This window comes from Pipistrellus hanaki (assembly GCF_964339955.1).
Source record: "Pipistrellus hanaki genome assembly, chromosome: 1".
NCBI lineage: Eukaryota > Metazoa > Chordata > Mammalia > Chiroptera > Vespertilionidae > Pipistrellus > Pipistrellus hanaki.
The window spans coordinates 50,857,227-50,872,866 of NC_140503.1; the positions used below are offsets into that span (position 1 = coordinate 50,857,227).

At 44.7% G+C, this 15,640-nt stretch overlaps 1 protein-coding gene across 3 annotated transcripts in view; it reads left to right on the top strand.

Annotated features, from left to right (window-relative positions):
- The first annotated feature begins 7,744 nt into the window (after window positions 1-7,744).
- PYGO1 (pygopus family PHD finger 1) overlaps window positions 7,745-15,640 on the top strand; it is a 29,417-nt gene continuing 21,521 nt past the window's right edge. For 2 of the 3 annotated variants that reach the window (XR_014794644.1, XM_084879402.1), the window contains exon 1: window positions 7,745-8,422. Coding sequence is in view for 1 of the 3 variants with exons in the window: in XM_084879402.1 (XP_084735528.1) it covers window positions 8,374-8,422 (49 nt within the window). In the remaining 2 variants the exon portion in view is untranslated. Of the gene's footprint in view, window positions 8,423-9,083; window positions 9,162-15,640 lie in introns of all 3 variants that reach the window. The other variant, XR_014794643.1, reaches the window with a different exon arrangement.

Genomic DNA, 15,640 nt, shown 5'->3' on the forward strand with positions numbered 1-15,640 from the left:
AACTACCCATATAGTCTTTCAATCAGTGAATAGCTTAACAAGCTGTGGTACATCCATACCATGAAATACTATTAAGTAGTAAAAAGGAGCAAAATATTGGCACACACAATAGCTTAGATAAAATTCAAGGAAATTGTTGTGTGATAAAGAATCTCAAAAGAATGCATACTGCATGACTTCATTTTGTAACCTTCATGTAATCGCATAATTATAAAAATGCAAAATAGGTTATTGGTCGCCACTGATGGACTCAGGAAAGTGGATGGGTATGGCTATAATAATAAAAGTGCAATATGCTAATTAGACCAGACATCCTTCTGGAAGGAGCTGGGGCTGTGAGGGAAGCCTGGGTCCCAGGTGCCAGAGGGAAGCTGGTGCCGGCAGCCACGAGGAAGGCAGGCCTGCTCTTGCATGGATTTCATGCATCGGGCCTCTAGAAAAGAAGTAACAGAAGGGAGTCCTGTTATCAGGGAATCTTGTGATTATTCAGTTGAATTTCTTCATATCTTGATTGTCATGGTGCTTATACAAGTTTACATATGTGATAAAATTGTGTAGTATAACAGTTAAATGCTGAATAAACTCTATAATTTGTGCCAATGTTGATTGCTTGCTTTTGACATTGTATACACAGTGCTCACACTGAGGGAAGCTTGGGGAAGAATGCACAGGACTTCCCTACACGTTGTTTGCAACTTTTTATGAATCTATACTTTTTTAAAAATATTTTTAAATAAATCTTTATTGTTCATATTATTACAAATGTTCCTTTCCCCCACCCCCACACCCCTCCATTGCTCTCCTCCACCAGGTTCCCACCCGACCCTCTGCCCTTTCCCCACCCACCCCTTGTCCTCATCCATAGGTGCACATTTATGTTCAGTCTCTTCCCACATTCCCCTCTCCCCTTTTCCCCAAGAATTGTCAGTTCACTCTCCTTCCATACCTCTGATTCTATTATATTCAACAGTTAATATTGTTCATCAGTTCTTTTTTTTTTTTTTTTAATTTCCTTGGTTTTTAGATTCACTTGTTGATAGTTACGTATTTGTTGTTCATAATTTTTATCTTTATTTACTTTCTCTTCCAAAAGAACCCCCTTCAGCAATTCATATAATTCTGGTTTGGTGGTGATGAACTCCTTTAGTTTTTTTTTTATTAGTGAAGCTCTTTATCTGGCCTTCGATTCTGAGTGATAGCTTTGCTGCATAGATTAATTTTGGCTGTAGGTTCTTACTATTCATGACCTTGAATATTTCTTGCCATTCCCGTCTGGCCTGCATGGTTTCTGTTGAGAAATCAGCTGACAATTGTATAGGTGCTCCTTTATAGGTAACTACCTGCTTTTCTCTTGCTGCTTTTAATATTCTCTCTTTGTCTTTTGCTCTTGGAATTTTAATTATGATTTGTCTTGGTGTGGTCCTCTTTGGATTCCTCTTATTTGGAGTTCTGTGTGCTTCCTGGACTTGTAAGTTTATTTTTTTCACCAGGTGGGGAAGTTTTCCGTCACTATTTCTTTCAGTATATTTTCGATATCTTGCTCTCTCTCATCTTCTGGGACCCCCATAATTCTGATGTTGGTTCGCTTGAAGTTGTCCCAGAGGTTTCTTACATTATCTTCAATTTTCTAGATTTTCTTGCCTTCTTGCTTCTGCAGAGGAGTGTCTTCTGGCTCTTTATGTTCCAAATCTTTGACTTGATTCTTGCGATCTTCCATTCTGTTTTTAGAACTCTGAATAATATTTTTTATTTCAGACAATGTATTCTTTATTTCTTGTTGATCCCTTATCATTTCTTGTTGATCCCTTATTAATTCTAGTTGATCCCTTTTCATATCCTCATAGGTCTCATTTATTTTATCAGCCTTTTCTAGGAGATTCTTGAACAACCTTATAAGTGTGGTTTTGAACTCTATATCCAGACGCTTTTTGTCCTCCATTTCTTTCGTTTGTGATCTATTTCCTAGTCTCGGCATTTTCGCAGCTTCCCTGATGGGGCGGGGTTTCAGGGTGGAGCCTACAGGCTTGGTTTCTGCCAGCCACGCCCTATGCGGTTCCTGAGTCTCAGTAATCCCCAGGGTCCTTCAGTACTCCTTGCAAGCACCTCTGAGAGAAAGGTGCCCTCGATTTTCGCCTGCTACCAAACAGTCTAGGCTCACCCCAATGAGCCCGGAACTGGGGTTCAGTTCAGTTGGAAGTGGGGTTGGAAGTGGGGTTCAGAGCAGTCTGGAGCCCCTGTCTCCCCGCCAGGGCAATTCCGTGGCACAGCCAACCGTCCCTTCTCTGCACGCAATGTGCGCGCCTCTGAGACCTCCTTTCACCGTTCCCCCGGGGTTCCGCCTTACAGCCCAGCTCCTTCTGTTTGAGCCTGGGTCCCTGGGGTCTGGCCTAGAACTGGGGTTCAGAGCAGTCGGAACTGGGGTCCAGCACAGTCCAGAGCCTTTGTCTCCTTCCCGCCAGGGCAATCTGGCAGCAGAGTCTACAGTCCATCCTCTGCGCGCAATGTGCGCGCCTCTGGGGGCTCTGCCTTTCGCCGTTCCCCTGGGATTCTGCCTCACAGCCCCGGCTCCTTCTCTTTGGGTCCCCAGGGTCTGGCCTAGAACTAGGGTTCAGCGTTGTTGGGTCTGGGGTTCAGCACAGTTGGAGCTTTTATCTCCTTCCCGCTAGGGAACGCCAGCCAGGCACTCAGCCACCCCTCCTCTCCAGCTCCGTCCTCTCTGAGTGCTGCGTGTCTCTGTAACTTAGGCTTTTCCAGCGCCTCCGCGCTTCCTTCTGTTTTTTTTCCTTGCTTCTCATTGTAGAATTTCCAGTCAGTCAACTTTCCTATAGTTCTGGGTAATGTCCATTTTGTATTTTAGTTGTATTTTATTGAAATTGTTGTGTGCTGCTGCGGCTAGGTGTTTACCTGTGCAGCCATCTTGGATTCTCCTGAATCTATACTTTTTTTAAAAAATATATTTTTTATTGATTTTTTACAGAGAGGAAGGGAGAGGGATAGAGAATTAGGAACATCGATGAGAGAGAAACATCAATCAGCTGCTTCCTGCACACCCCCTACTGGGGATGTGCCCGCAACCAAGGTACATGCCCTTGACCAGAATTGAACCTGGGACCTTTCAGTCCACAGGCCTACACTCTCCACATATGTCAAACACAAGGCCCGCGGGCCAAATCCAGCCCGCCAGGCCTTGCAATGTGGCCCATACCGCACTGTCATCACTGCACTCCGCTGTCAGTTTATGACATTGTCAGTTTATGACTGTTCAGTAAACCATTCGGCCCGCGATTTAGGCTGGATTTTAGATTTTGGCCCCTTCTCTGATTGAGTTCGACACCCCTACTATCCACTGAGCAAAACCAGCTAGGGCTAACTTTATTTATTTTTATTTTTTAAGAGCTCTGTGGCTACAGAATGGGAAATGGATTGAATAGAGGTTAAAGTGAATGGGAAAACTATTAGGTGATTGTTGTACTATTTGAGAAAAGGAATAAATGATCATGGCTAGACTCGGGTGGTAGCTGTGGTGATAGAAAAGAATGAATATATCAGAAATATACTGGAGGTAAAATGTATAGATTCTGGTGAGTCTATTATGTCATGGAATAGAAGAGGTTAAAGAGAACGAGTTCAAAGGGTGTTTTTAAGTAAAACTTTGCCCCATATTTCATAGCCTAGAACAGTGGTCAGCAAACTGCGGCTCGTGAACCACATGTGGCTCTTTGTGTGTGGCTGTTCCACAAAATACCTTGAGTGTGGCTCTTCCACAAAATACCACGTGCAGGCATGCACATTCAGTGCATGGCCCATGTGCAGAAGTCGGTTTTTGGCTCTCAAAAGAAATTTCAATCATTGTAACTGTTGATATTTGGCTCTGTTGACTAATGCTGACCACCTAAATATGCATTTAGGACAAGAAAGCAAAAAATCAGAAGGTACCATTTTATGACAAAGTTGCTATTGCTATGAAGTAACTTAAGGAGTTTTGGTAGGCTAAAGTATGTCCTATCATTGTGTCAATAATCAATTTATTGCCTCTCAAGCCCAATTTACCCTTTATTGCCTACTCCGCAAAAATGATGCTGTACCCTTTAAATGTTTTTCCTTTACCAGCCGGCATGATGTTGAACTTTGTTAGGAGCAGGTGCTGGAGAGATTGCAGGGGGAAGGGCTTTCTCCCTGTTCCAGGTGCTCCTATTGGTAGGCCCTTGCAGCATGCATGGCTTCTTCAGGGTCCCGTTCCTGCAATGCTGGCCACATATCCAGTGCCAGGACCCTGCGATGCAGGCAGCAGGTAGGGACAGCAGCTTCCTCTGGCTCTTCCCTCAGAGCGCACAGCTGTGCAACCATCAGGTCTGGGCTGCAGCCTGGAGAAGAGCCTATTCTTTGTGTGCTCTTAGTTTTACGGATCCTACTCATACCTGCTCTTGTCATGTTCTTTAGCGTTCTCTTTACTTCTTACTATCCAATCCCTCCATAGTCCAATTTCCTACTGTGGTTAATAGTTCTTTGTACTAAATTTACCCTGTTTAGATTATGGGGCTTTGTGTCTAGATTAAATCCTGACTCGTACAAACATCTCCCTAAGTTTGCTGTTGTGATTCCCTCAGCTTTGAGCTTTTGATCATCCATCTACATTTGTCAACAAGGGGGTGCTGGATGTGGCTGACCAACATAGAGAGGTTGCTAAGCTGACCACAGTTTCAACTATTATATTATGAAAGTATGCCAACCATGGTGGCAAACTTCCAAACACCTAGAGTCTGGTTTCATTTTTATTTCTATTCAATTTAAAACAAATTTATGATTTTTTTCAGTGTTTGAAAATATAATCTATTTTAAATATAACTATTAGTCTTTATGCTTAAATGCTCCACTATGTTATCTCATAATATAAACAGATTTAAAAAATTAATATATTTTATTGATTTTTACGGAGAGGAAGGGAGAAGGATAGTTAGAAACATTGATGAGAGAAGAACATCGATCAGCTGCCTCTTGCATATCCCCTACTGAAGATGTGCCTGCAACCAAGGTACATGCCTTTGACCGGAATCAATCCTGGGATTCTTCAGTCTGCAGGCCAATGCTCTAGCCACCGAGCCAAACCAGTTAGGGCTAACTAGGTAAAATTTGAGATGTAAAATATTAAAAGCAAAGACCATAAAATGCTTCATAATATATCAGGACATTAAATAAATTCCAGGCCAAGGATGTCTAAAGATAGAAATATGACAATGGTGATCATTTCTCCCTTTTCTTGATTGTCCTAACACTCCTATTTTTTTTTTCCCATGCCTTCTCAATTTCCTTTACAGGCTCTTCTATTTCTGTCCACACTTCAAAATGTCAGTGTTTCCCTGGATTCTGTTCGTGGCTCTCATTTCTCATCAATCCTGGGTGAGTTTACACATCCTTAGGTAATGTCTCCATTTGTAAATATAGCCTAGTCCTGTTCCCTGAGCTCCAACTTCCTTTATGTGACTCACTTTCTAGTCTAGGGGTCAGCAGATTACACCCTGTGGGCCAAATTGAGCACACTCCCAATACAATGGCAGAATTGAGTCATTGTGACAAAGAACATATGGCCTGTGAAACCTACAATATTATTATCTGGCCCTCCACAAAATAAGTTTACTGGACCTGTTCTTGCCTAAGTTGTGCCTACTATTGAGTTTTAGGTATGACTGAGCTTATATTTTTAAATAGTGGGGTAGGCCTACCAATAACAGATTTACCTGTGTATGAAAAAAGGAATAAAGATGTAGATTAACTCTGGGATTCACAACCAAGTCCCATAGATAAAGATTGCAACAGCAAGGTGAAGATATATTTTGTTAGGAATTCTGTCATGCTGGGGACATAAGGAGTCTGGTGCATAATGCTCATTGTTGTAGAATTACCTAGAGAGCATTTAAAGACAGATTTCAGACCTCATTCCCAGAGATTGATTCAGTGAATCTGGGGAAGGGCTTGGAAATCTGAAATTTTAGTATGTACTCCAGGTAGTTTGGATATGTAGCAAGTTAAGTTGTCAAAATTTGGAAGTCAAATTGATTGAAAAATCCATTAAGCAAGTAAGATAGCCTTTTTATTTTCCACGAATCATTAAAAAGAAGCCAATTCGCCGAGGCTGGTTTGGCTCAGTGGATAGAGCGTAGGCCTGCGGACTGAAGGGTCCCAGGTTCGATTCTGGTCAAGGGCATGTACCTTGGTTGCAGGCACATCCCCAGTGGGGGGAGAGGGGGTGCAGGAGGCAGCTGGTAGATGTTTCTCTCTCATTGATGTTTCTAGCTCTCTATCCCTCTCTCTTCCACTCTGTAAAAAATCAATAAAATATATATTTTTAAAAAGAGGCCAATTCATTTCTCATGATTTACATAATTCTGAGTTTCTAGCTTTAAGGGAATGACAAGAAATAATTCAAAATCTCTTAGCAATTATTTTTCTCAACCCCTCTCACTAAGGATTATGGAATACAAACTCTCTGTTTCCATATTGTTTGATGTTTTGAAAGTGCTTTTCACATCTTCTCTCAACAATCCAGTGAAAGAGAGCATGAGATTCAACTTGCTTGATCATACTGAGAGCATTTTCTTGGGCTTTACCACACTTCACAAAACCCACTTCCATTTTGTTTATTCATGCATCCATTCAGCAAGATTCCTCTCAACACTTGCCAGTAATTGTTAGTTACCAAGACCCAGCAGTGAACTGGATAAAATGCCTGCATGGAGTTTACATTCTAGTTGGTGCCTTCTAGATGTGCCTCCTGTAGGAAAAATTTCCCCAGCCTCCATCTTCTCATCAGGGATTTCCCTCAAAACTGATTACAGGAAGGGTACCATTTGTACCCTGGCCACACCATATCCCGTCATGGAAAGCCGATCCTGCTGCTGCTTCACGTTTACATCTGTTCTCTCTGATGTCCTAGGTGCAGTGACTGAGTTACTGAACTCTGTCTCCCGAAGGATGCGACGCCTGTTGGTGGTTAGCTCTAAGTCCTCTTAGGAGTAAGGAGTGCTTTTTTAATGATTCTAACATCAACATGAACCGGGAGCCTCGCCTGGCTGAAGGTTCGAGCCTGCACTGACAGATTCTTTCGCAGAGAGCTGAAAAATCTAACAAACGGAGGCAACCGTTTTGGTAAAAGTAAGCAGGAGAACGCCGGAGCTGGAAGAGCCCTCAGAGGCGGAGAGCAGAAGCCGGAGGCCCAGAGAGGTTGTCTCCCCGCCTCAGGCCACACAGCCCGGCTAGCGGCGTGGACCCGCGGCCACAGCTTCCTCACGTCGAAGTGGGGCTCAGCCTTCACACCGCTTCCACCGCTTCTTTCTCTCAGTCACTCCGCACCGCTCCTGCTTTAAGGAGTCGAGTGGTTAGAACGTAAAAGTTGAGGCAATTCCACAAACAGGTGTCCGGCCCGCGGACACGGAGTCGGGAACGTGGGCTCAAGAACGCTCCCTCCAAAGTTTCTTCCAGGCGCTCGTCCCTCTCAGGTGGCCGGCTGCGAGGCCGCGGTGTCCGCGGCGGCCCCCGACCCGCTTCGGAGGGAGATGCCCCGCCGCACAGGGGCCGGGCCGGGGCGCGCGGGCCGCCGAGCGGGCGGCGGGGAGCGCGGGGCGGCCCCTCGGCCACCAGGGCCGCGGCCCGCGAAGCCGGCGCGGAGGAGCGCGAGGCGCGCGGGCCGAGGGGGCTGGGCCGAGGCGGGGCGCGCGGCGGCGGCGGCGGCGGCGGGCGGCGCGGGGGGACCCGGCGGCGGCCCCCGCCCCCCGAAGTCCGTCCCCGCGCGGGGCCGGGAGCGCGGGGCGGGGAAGCCGCGGCCGCGCCACGTCCGTCACCCGCCCCGGAGCGGGCGGTGCAGGCGGCTCCGCGCCGGGGGCTTTTGTGTCTGCGACTCGGGAGCGGCGCGGGCGCGGACTCCTCCTCTGAGGGCGCCGAGCGCCGCCAGGGCCCGCCGCCCGCCTCCCTGTCAGCGGCTCCGGCGGCTGCGGCGGCCGAGGGGCGGGAGGAGGCGGCGGCGCTCCCGCCCGCACGTGCCGGCCCCGCGCGGGGGGCCGCCCCCCAGGCCGCGTTCCCCGCAGGCGCCGCGCAGCCCCGCCGGTCCCCGCGCGCCGCCCGGCCGCCCCGAGGCCTCGTCCTCCGCCCAAACTTTGCAAAGTCGGCCCGCGGCCCCGCCGCCCTCGGCCCCGGCCCCGGCCCCGGCCGCGCCTGGGCTCGGAGGCTCGTCTCCCCGCCGCCGCCGCGGCCCCGCGAGGAGGAGGAGGAGGAGGAGGAGGCGGCGGCGGAGGAGGAGCCCTCGCCGCCGCGGCCGCCGCCGCCGCATCAAAGAGACCGAATTCCCGCGGCCTGGGGGGGAGTCATGCTCCGCGGTCTGTAATGTCCGCGGAACAGGAGAAGGATCCCATTTCGCTGAAGAGAGTTCGAGGTAACCGAGACGGGCGCCCGGCGGAGGGGGTCCGGGGCGCGGGGGGCGCGGGGGCCGCGCGCCGGGCCGCGGGGAGGCCACCGGCGGGGTCCGGGCCTAACTCAGCGCAGCCCGCGTCCCGCCCGCCTGCGCCCCGGGCCCAGGCGGCCGTGGAGGCGGCGGCCCCCGGCGCCCGCGACACCCGCGCGGAGCCCTGGGCGCCCCGACTGGGTGTCGGGGAGGCGGCGGCGGGCGCGCCCCGCATCCCTTCGTCCCCCCCGCTCCTCTTCCCTCTGCCACCTTCTCTCCTTCGCAAGACACAGCACAATAGGTGCCTCAGAGGCTGAGACAGGGACACCCCCTTTCCCCCCGCCCTGCAGAGACCACGGATGAGGCCCTCCCCCGAAAAAAGTAAGCGATGCCCTCCCCCCAAAAAGTAAGTTGGACTCTGCACGGGAGCGAGCTGAGGTTCTGGAAGGAGGTGCACCGGCCCCCCGCGGCTCCTGCAGCCCCCTCCCCGCCCCCCCCGAAGACAACACACACACAGCGGTGTTTACCCCCCAATAACAGGAGAAACTGTCCATCCAAAAGGCATTTTTCTCCGTCGGCTTATGGATAAGAATCGGACCACCCCACATCGGTTCCATACATGATCGGTTTGCTTCTTCCTTGTACACGTTAGGCGTTTTGGCTGCCTGCCGCCTTACCACTCTCTAAGAAACATCAGAGGGAGCCATGTACCAGACAAAAGACGATGCATGTAAGTTGACAGACCCCCCAAGTGCAGTCTGGAAACGTGGAGGATACCCACCAGCATGTTTATTTCCAGCCCTCAGTGGAGTTAAGGGTTGGAAACCCCCAACATGGATGCAATACCGTTAGTTCATTAAGCAAATGTTTATTGAGCATCTACTGTGTGCTGCCAGGCACGGTTCTTGGCCCTGAGAGGTGGACCCTGAACAAAGCAAAAGGCAGTCGTCACCCAGCAGAAGTGGCCCCTCTGGTGGGGGGGGGGGGGGACACAAATGGCTGGTGAACAAATGAGAGGGAGAAGGTCAGTGACAAGTGCTGTGGAGAGAAGCAAAGCAGGGGACGTGGTTAGGAAAGACATATGGGGTGAGGAGGTGGCAGTGACATGTATGTGTAAAGGCCACTGCTGGAACTTGATGTTTGCACAGAGACCCAGAGGAAGCGATAGAGCAGAGCCTGATAAAGATGTGAGGGAAGAACAGCCTGTGTCTGGGCAAAAGGACCAGCAAGTGCAAAGGCCCTAGGTCTGGAATCTGCCCGGTGTGCTCAAGAAACGGCAAAGATGCTATTTTAGCTGGCGCCAAGAGAGCAAAGGGAGAGGAGTAGGAGCTGAGTTTGGGCATAAGGGGATGGATTGTGTATTGGGGGCCTGGGGGCCCTTCAAAAGACTTTGGCTTTTATTCTGACAGGAACTGGACGTTTTGAGCAGAAGAGGGACTGATCTCACATGTTGACAGGGTTTCTCTGGCTGCTGTGGGGAGAAGAGACTGTAGAGAACAGGTGGAGGAAGCAGGGAGGCTAGTTAGGAGACGATTGTAATAGTGCTTTCATCCAAACAAGATGGAGTGCTTTATACATCAGTAAGTGGTCAGGTAAATTTCCCATTGGCTTAAGTGATGTAGAGATCAAGGACCATTGTCATTCATCTGTGTTTTTGTTCCATGGGACTAGAGATTAGATGTATGGAACTGGCTTTTGACACAGTTACAATGTGGTATTCAAAAACCATCCACTCAGATGTTTGGAGATTGATTTTCTTAGCCATTTAAGCAAGCACATAATTTAGAGCAGAATATTGTGTTTAAAGGCTTATTATCAGCACAGTCTTTCATTTGGTGACAGTTTTCTATTTCAACTTTCTTTTCTGTTTGTGGTTGTGAATTGCCAAAGCCTGTAAGGAATAGGCCTTTCTGAGATGCATTGATTCCTCTGATTTTTTTTTTTTTTTTTGCCATATCGTTTTTCCTATTATTAGAAATTATTTTAGGGTTGAAGGAAAAGGAAGAGAGCTATCAAGTTTATATCTTTGAATCCAGTTATCAAGTGTAATTTTAAATAAAATGGACATATATTTTATGTCCATTTTTATAGACATATTATGGGTCAAGAGCACAGACCAAGCTTCATTTTGTTCCAACTGCTTGCTACTTTTAAGTTTGATGCTGAACTGTTGGGAGTTGGCTCAGGTGTACCAGAATACAAGGCAAAGTATTCTTTAAAATAAAAATAAAAAGTCAATGTAAAGCGGGGTTTTTAAAATAGCAAGTCATTTTGTAATAATTAGAACATAAATTTTTAAAAACAATTTTGGATTATTTTATAATCCATTAAAAGTACCAGAATATCTACATGAGCTCTTCTGCTGTTATTCAATTCTGTTGAACTTCACTATCCTGGAACTTTTGGTTGTAATTTGTGTCATTAGATTGCATGCAGGATGTGGTGTTTACAGAGCATAAACTCTTGAGCAGTGCTCCTCAAACTTTCCCATCACTCGTATATACAGACAGACTTTTTAATACTAGTTATAGTTATTTATTTATTTCATGTATATTATAAAAAGAAGTCAACAAACTTCTTGCTTAGGATAAGGCTAAGATATTATAGGTGTAATTCAGATATGGCAAAATTATGGCCTAAGGACTTTACAGTAGTATTCTCTGCAGACCAAATGCATCATAATCCTGTGGGATGCTTATTAAAAATGCATAATCCTGGACTCACAGAATCAGGATTTCGGGAGATTTTTCTCCACCTTTAACAAGATCCCCGGTGGTCCTTATGCACACTAAAGTTTGAGAGCTGCTGCTCTCAGAGACATAGCCAATGCACCAAAGGTTGCTTGTTGACCTAGATTGCAAAGGTGAGTGGACCAGAGAAAGCTGATTTGTGGTCTTCTAAACTTGTCCCCATGTTTTAATATTAGATTCAGAATTGCTCTTAAATGGCAAAGTAACTTACTCCTACTGTCTATCAGCTCTTACCACTCCCAGATCCTCAACCCTTGATTGTAAAACACATCCATGAAGATAGGTACAGTATCTTGAGTGTCTTTATGTATCTCCCCTAATTGCTTTGTGAATGAATGAATGAATACATGAAGTAATTCATTTATATCTTTTTTTATTCATATATTTATTTTGCTTTCTGATTGTCCATAGCCCCTAATACTACTTTTACTTGTTTTTTTTTTCTTTTAGAATGGTACCTACCATACTAACTTTAACCAACACTCCCATTCCCCAGTGTTTTTAAAAATCTTAAGTGTCAATCTGATGACAATATTCATTTGATTACTCAACAAATATTTATTGAGCACTCAAAGTACCAGACAGTGCAAAGTCATGACACTGGTCTTTAAGACATTTTTAATCTAATCCTGGATACTGGCATAAGCACACATTTATTAAGAGCATTATAAGTACTGTGGCCATCTACAGGAAATAAAGGTACATATAATCTACCTTTAAAGAAATCATGAAAGACATCCTGGAAAAGAGTTCTAAGAAGTAGTTGGTAAAACTTTATAGAAGTGTAAAACTACATAGAAGTGCCCTAGCCACTGTGGCTCAGTTGGTTGAGTATCGTCCCATGCACCAAAAGGTTGCTGATCCGATTCCTTGGTCAAGGCACATATGGGTTTTATCTCTGGCAGGATGTTTCTTCCATCCCTCCTTCCCTTTCTCCCATTCTCCTCCCTCTCTTGCTCCCTCTCCCCTCCATCTACTCTCAATCTCTAAAAAAAAAAAAAAAAAAAAAAAAAAAAAAGTCAATAAAAAACTATATAGGGGAAATAAAAAGAGCATGAGGGGTGAGAAAAAGGTATAAGAAATCGGTGATGATTTTGAGGAGGCACTTTGGGAGAAAAACCACATTTTGAAAATAGTAAAGTTAGTGGTGCAGATGTGACTTAAAAGAGCTTGGTGGTATACTTACCGGTGTGACTCAGTAGTTGTGTCATGGTTTGATTCCTGTCAGTGCATATGCCTGAGTTATGGGTTTGATCCCCAGCGAGGAGCGTGTAGGAGGCAGCTGATAATCATTCCCTCTCATTATTGATGTTTCTTGTCTCTCCCTATCCTTCCTCTCTGAAATCAATAAAAATACATTTTAAAAAAAGAGGAAGAAGAAGAAGAAGAAGCTTGGTGGTAGAAAGAAAAACATAGCCAATAGCTTGGAAAGATAGAATCAAGAGAACATTTGTATGGGTTCTTTATTTTTTTCTCTCTTGTAAATAGATTTAAACATATTTGTAGACTTAACAGAAGAATTTTATGTAGAGGAAGAGGAGAGAAACTAAAAAAGCAACAGAAAAAGAGAAGCAATTCTTTAATAAAGCATTCAGTACATGTTTTTTAATATCTACCATGTGGTAGGCACTCACTGTTCTAAAAACAGATGAAGCAGATAAGGCTCCTCTTCTCATAAATTAGGTCTCTGCAGATGAGAGAAGGGGAATAACATTAAGAATGCAAATGGAGAGTTAGTTGTTTTTTTTTTTATTAAGGTATTTATGTGTACATATCTTACCATTGCCCCCAAAGAGTTAGTTTTGGATAAAAAAGAGAATGGATGAAAAAAGACAGAAATTTAAGGATGAAGAAGGAAGCTAAGACATTCATTTCAGTTGAAATGCTTTTAACCAGAGTTAGAAATTACATAGGAAAGGTAAGGATGTATTTTAGAATGGGATAATAAGACAAATGTCATAAAAGTGCTAAAAAGTAGGCTTTACTAAAAAATACAGACTATATAGGTGTATGGAAGATTTGGATTAAGATTGGAGAGGAAGCATAATTTATGTAGTCACAGAATCAAGAGGATGAGAAGGTGAGAAAATGTCTAAGGAAAGATTTTTTGTTTTGGTGTTTTTGTTGTTTTGTTTCTTCATTGGTACATGTAAGGGCTAGGCAGATTATAGGAAAGTGAGTGGTTTTCAACACATTGAATGAAAATCCCCATGGGATGTCCCAGGGTACACAACAGATATTATGGTTTGGAGCTTAGGCAGGTGATCAGAGTCAGAAATAGGAATCGGGAAGTTATCAGTAAACAGGTGAATGCTAATTAATGCCTTGGGAGTAGATGAGCTCTCTCAAGAGAGTTAAAAGTGAGAAGAGAAAAGAAACTTTGGAAACACAAATATTTAGGAGACAAAAGAGGAAAGAGGACTCTGAGGAGTAGAATGTGCCAGAGTAGCTAGAGAGTTAGAGGAGAAAAACCATAAAGAAGGTCTCACAGATATATGTAAGGGCCAGTGGATTTATAAGAGATTGAATAATTTTGTTTCTAAGGTATTGAATGAAAAGTATCTATCTGTGAGATGTCCAGTATGCTTTTTCTCCCATAATCCCTATCATTTATCCAGTGACCCAAACTCATCCCTCACTCCCCTCCCAATAATGTTCCAAATATATGCCCCTTAATATGTGTGGGGTTTATAAATATATTTTTATTGATTTCAGAGAGGAAGGGAAAGAGAGTGATAGAAACATCAATGATGAGAGAGAAACATGGATTGGCTACCTCCTGCATGCCCCACAGTTAGGATTAAGCCCGCAGCTCAGCCGAAACTGGTTTGGCTCAGTGGATAGAGCGTCAGCCTGTGGACTGAAAGGTCCCAGGTTTGATTCCGGTCAAGGGCATGTACCTTGGTTGCGGGCACATCCCCAGTGAGGGGTGTGCAGGAGGCAACTGATCGATGATTCTCTCTCATCGATGTTTCTAACTCTCTATCCCTCTCCCTTCCTCTCTGTAAAAAATCAATAAAATATATTTTAAAAAATAAATAAACTCAAGCCACTTAAAAAAAAAAAAAAAAAAGAAAAGAAAAGAAAAAGGAAAAAAAGCCTGCAACTCAGGTGTGTGCCCTGACCAGGAGTCAAACGGGGACCTCCTGGTTCATAGGTCGACCCTCAACCACTGAGCCACGTTGGCCGGGCAGCCATTTAATATTTTTTTAAAAAAATATATTTTAGTGATTTTTTTATAGAGAGGAAGGGAGAGTAATAGAGAGTTACTTACTGGGGATGTGCCCGAAACCAAGGTACATGCCCTTGACCGGAATCGAACCTAGGACCTTCCAGTCTGCAGGGCGACGCTCTATCCACTGAGCCAAACCGGTTTCTGCCCCTTAATATGTTTTGAACCCATCATCTCCTGGACCTTTCCATCACCACTTTAATTCAAATTTTATCTCTCTGGTTATTATGGTAACTCTCTCACTGGATATCTTACCTCCTATTTTGTCCCTGTTAACCCATTTTCCACATTGCTACTGATGGTGATGAATGGCTACCATATGCTAAGTACTTATCAAACAGTTTGCTAACTGGTTTAAATAGATCATCTTGTTTTATCCTATTAATAACCTTATGAGTTTCTAGTAGATGTTATTATCATTCTAGGTTTACAGTTGAGGCAAACATATTCAAGCTTACCAAGCTAGTAAGTGGCAAAACTAGAACTTAAATTCTAAAACCCAAAACCTTAGTCACTATGTGCTATTGCCATAGTGCTCCCCAACACAATTCAGTCATGTTAATCTTTTTGTAAAATTCTTCAGTGGTTCCCATTGCTTTTAGGATAAAAATCCAACCTTCTTATATTGGCCTTTTTTATTTGGCCCAGGCCTACTGCTTTGTCCACCATCCTTTGTGTTCTGTGAAATGTTCTCCCTTTTTTCATATGCTTCAGTACTGAAATATTCATATTTTTCCCCTAGACATATCATGGTCTCTCTTACCTATAAATCTTTCTTGGCACACCCTGTTAAGGCATGCCTTCTTTTTCCCCTACCTTTGGTAAGACACTCATCTTCAAAGCATCAGCTCAGTTGAAACCTGCAAGGATATCTTCTCCCTCAGTCAAGACTAGCTTGGAGTACCTTTTGTTCCTTAAATATCTTGTGCTCATCTTTATCATAGTATTTATCATGTTAAATTTAAGAGTTTCAATAAAAAAGAAAAAAATTTTCCTCTAGATTATGATATGCTTATAAGAGGAATTACTTCTTTTATTTCTATACTTACAGCAGCTCAACAAGTGTTTTTGAGATCTAATTTGATGAATGTTAAGAGGTTTTGGTAACTTCACGTAATGTGGTCTTCCTTGTTTGCTGTCACCAGAGGTGTAGAAGAGTTACCTCTTGGAAAGATTACACGGTTCTCTCTTATTCCAGGCAACTCAAGACATCTAAGTCATCTTTTT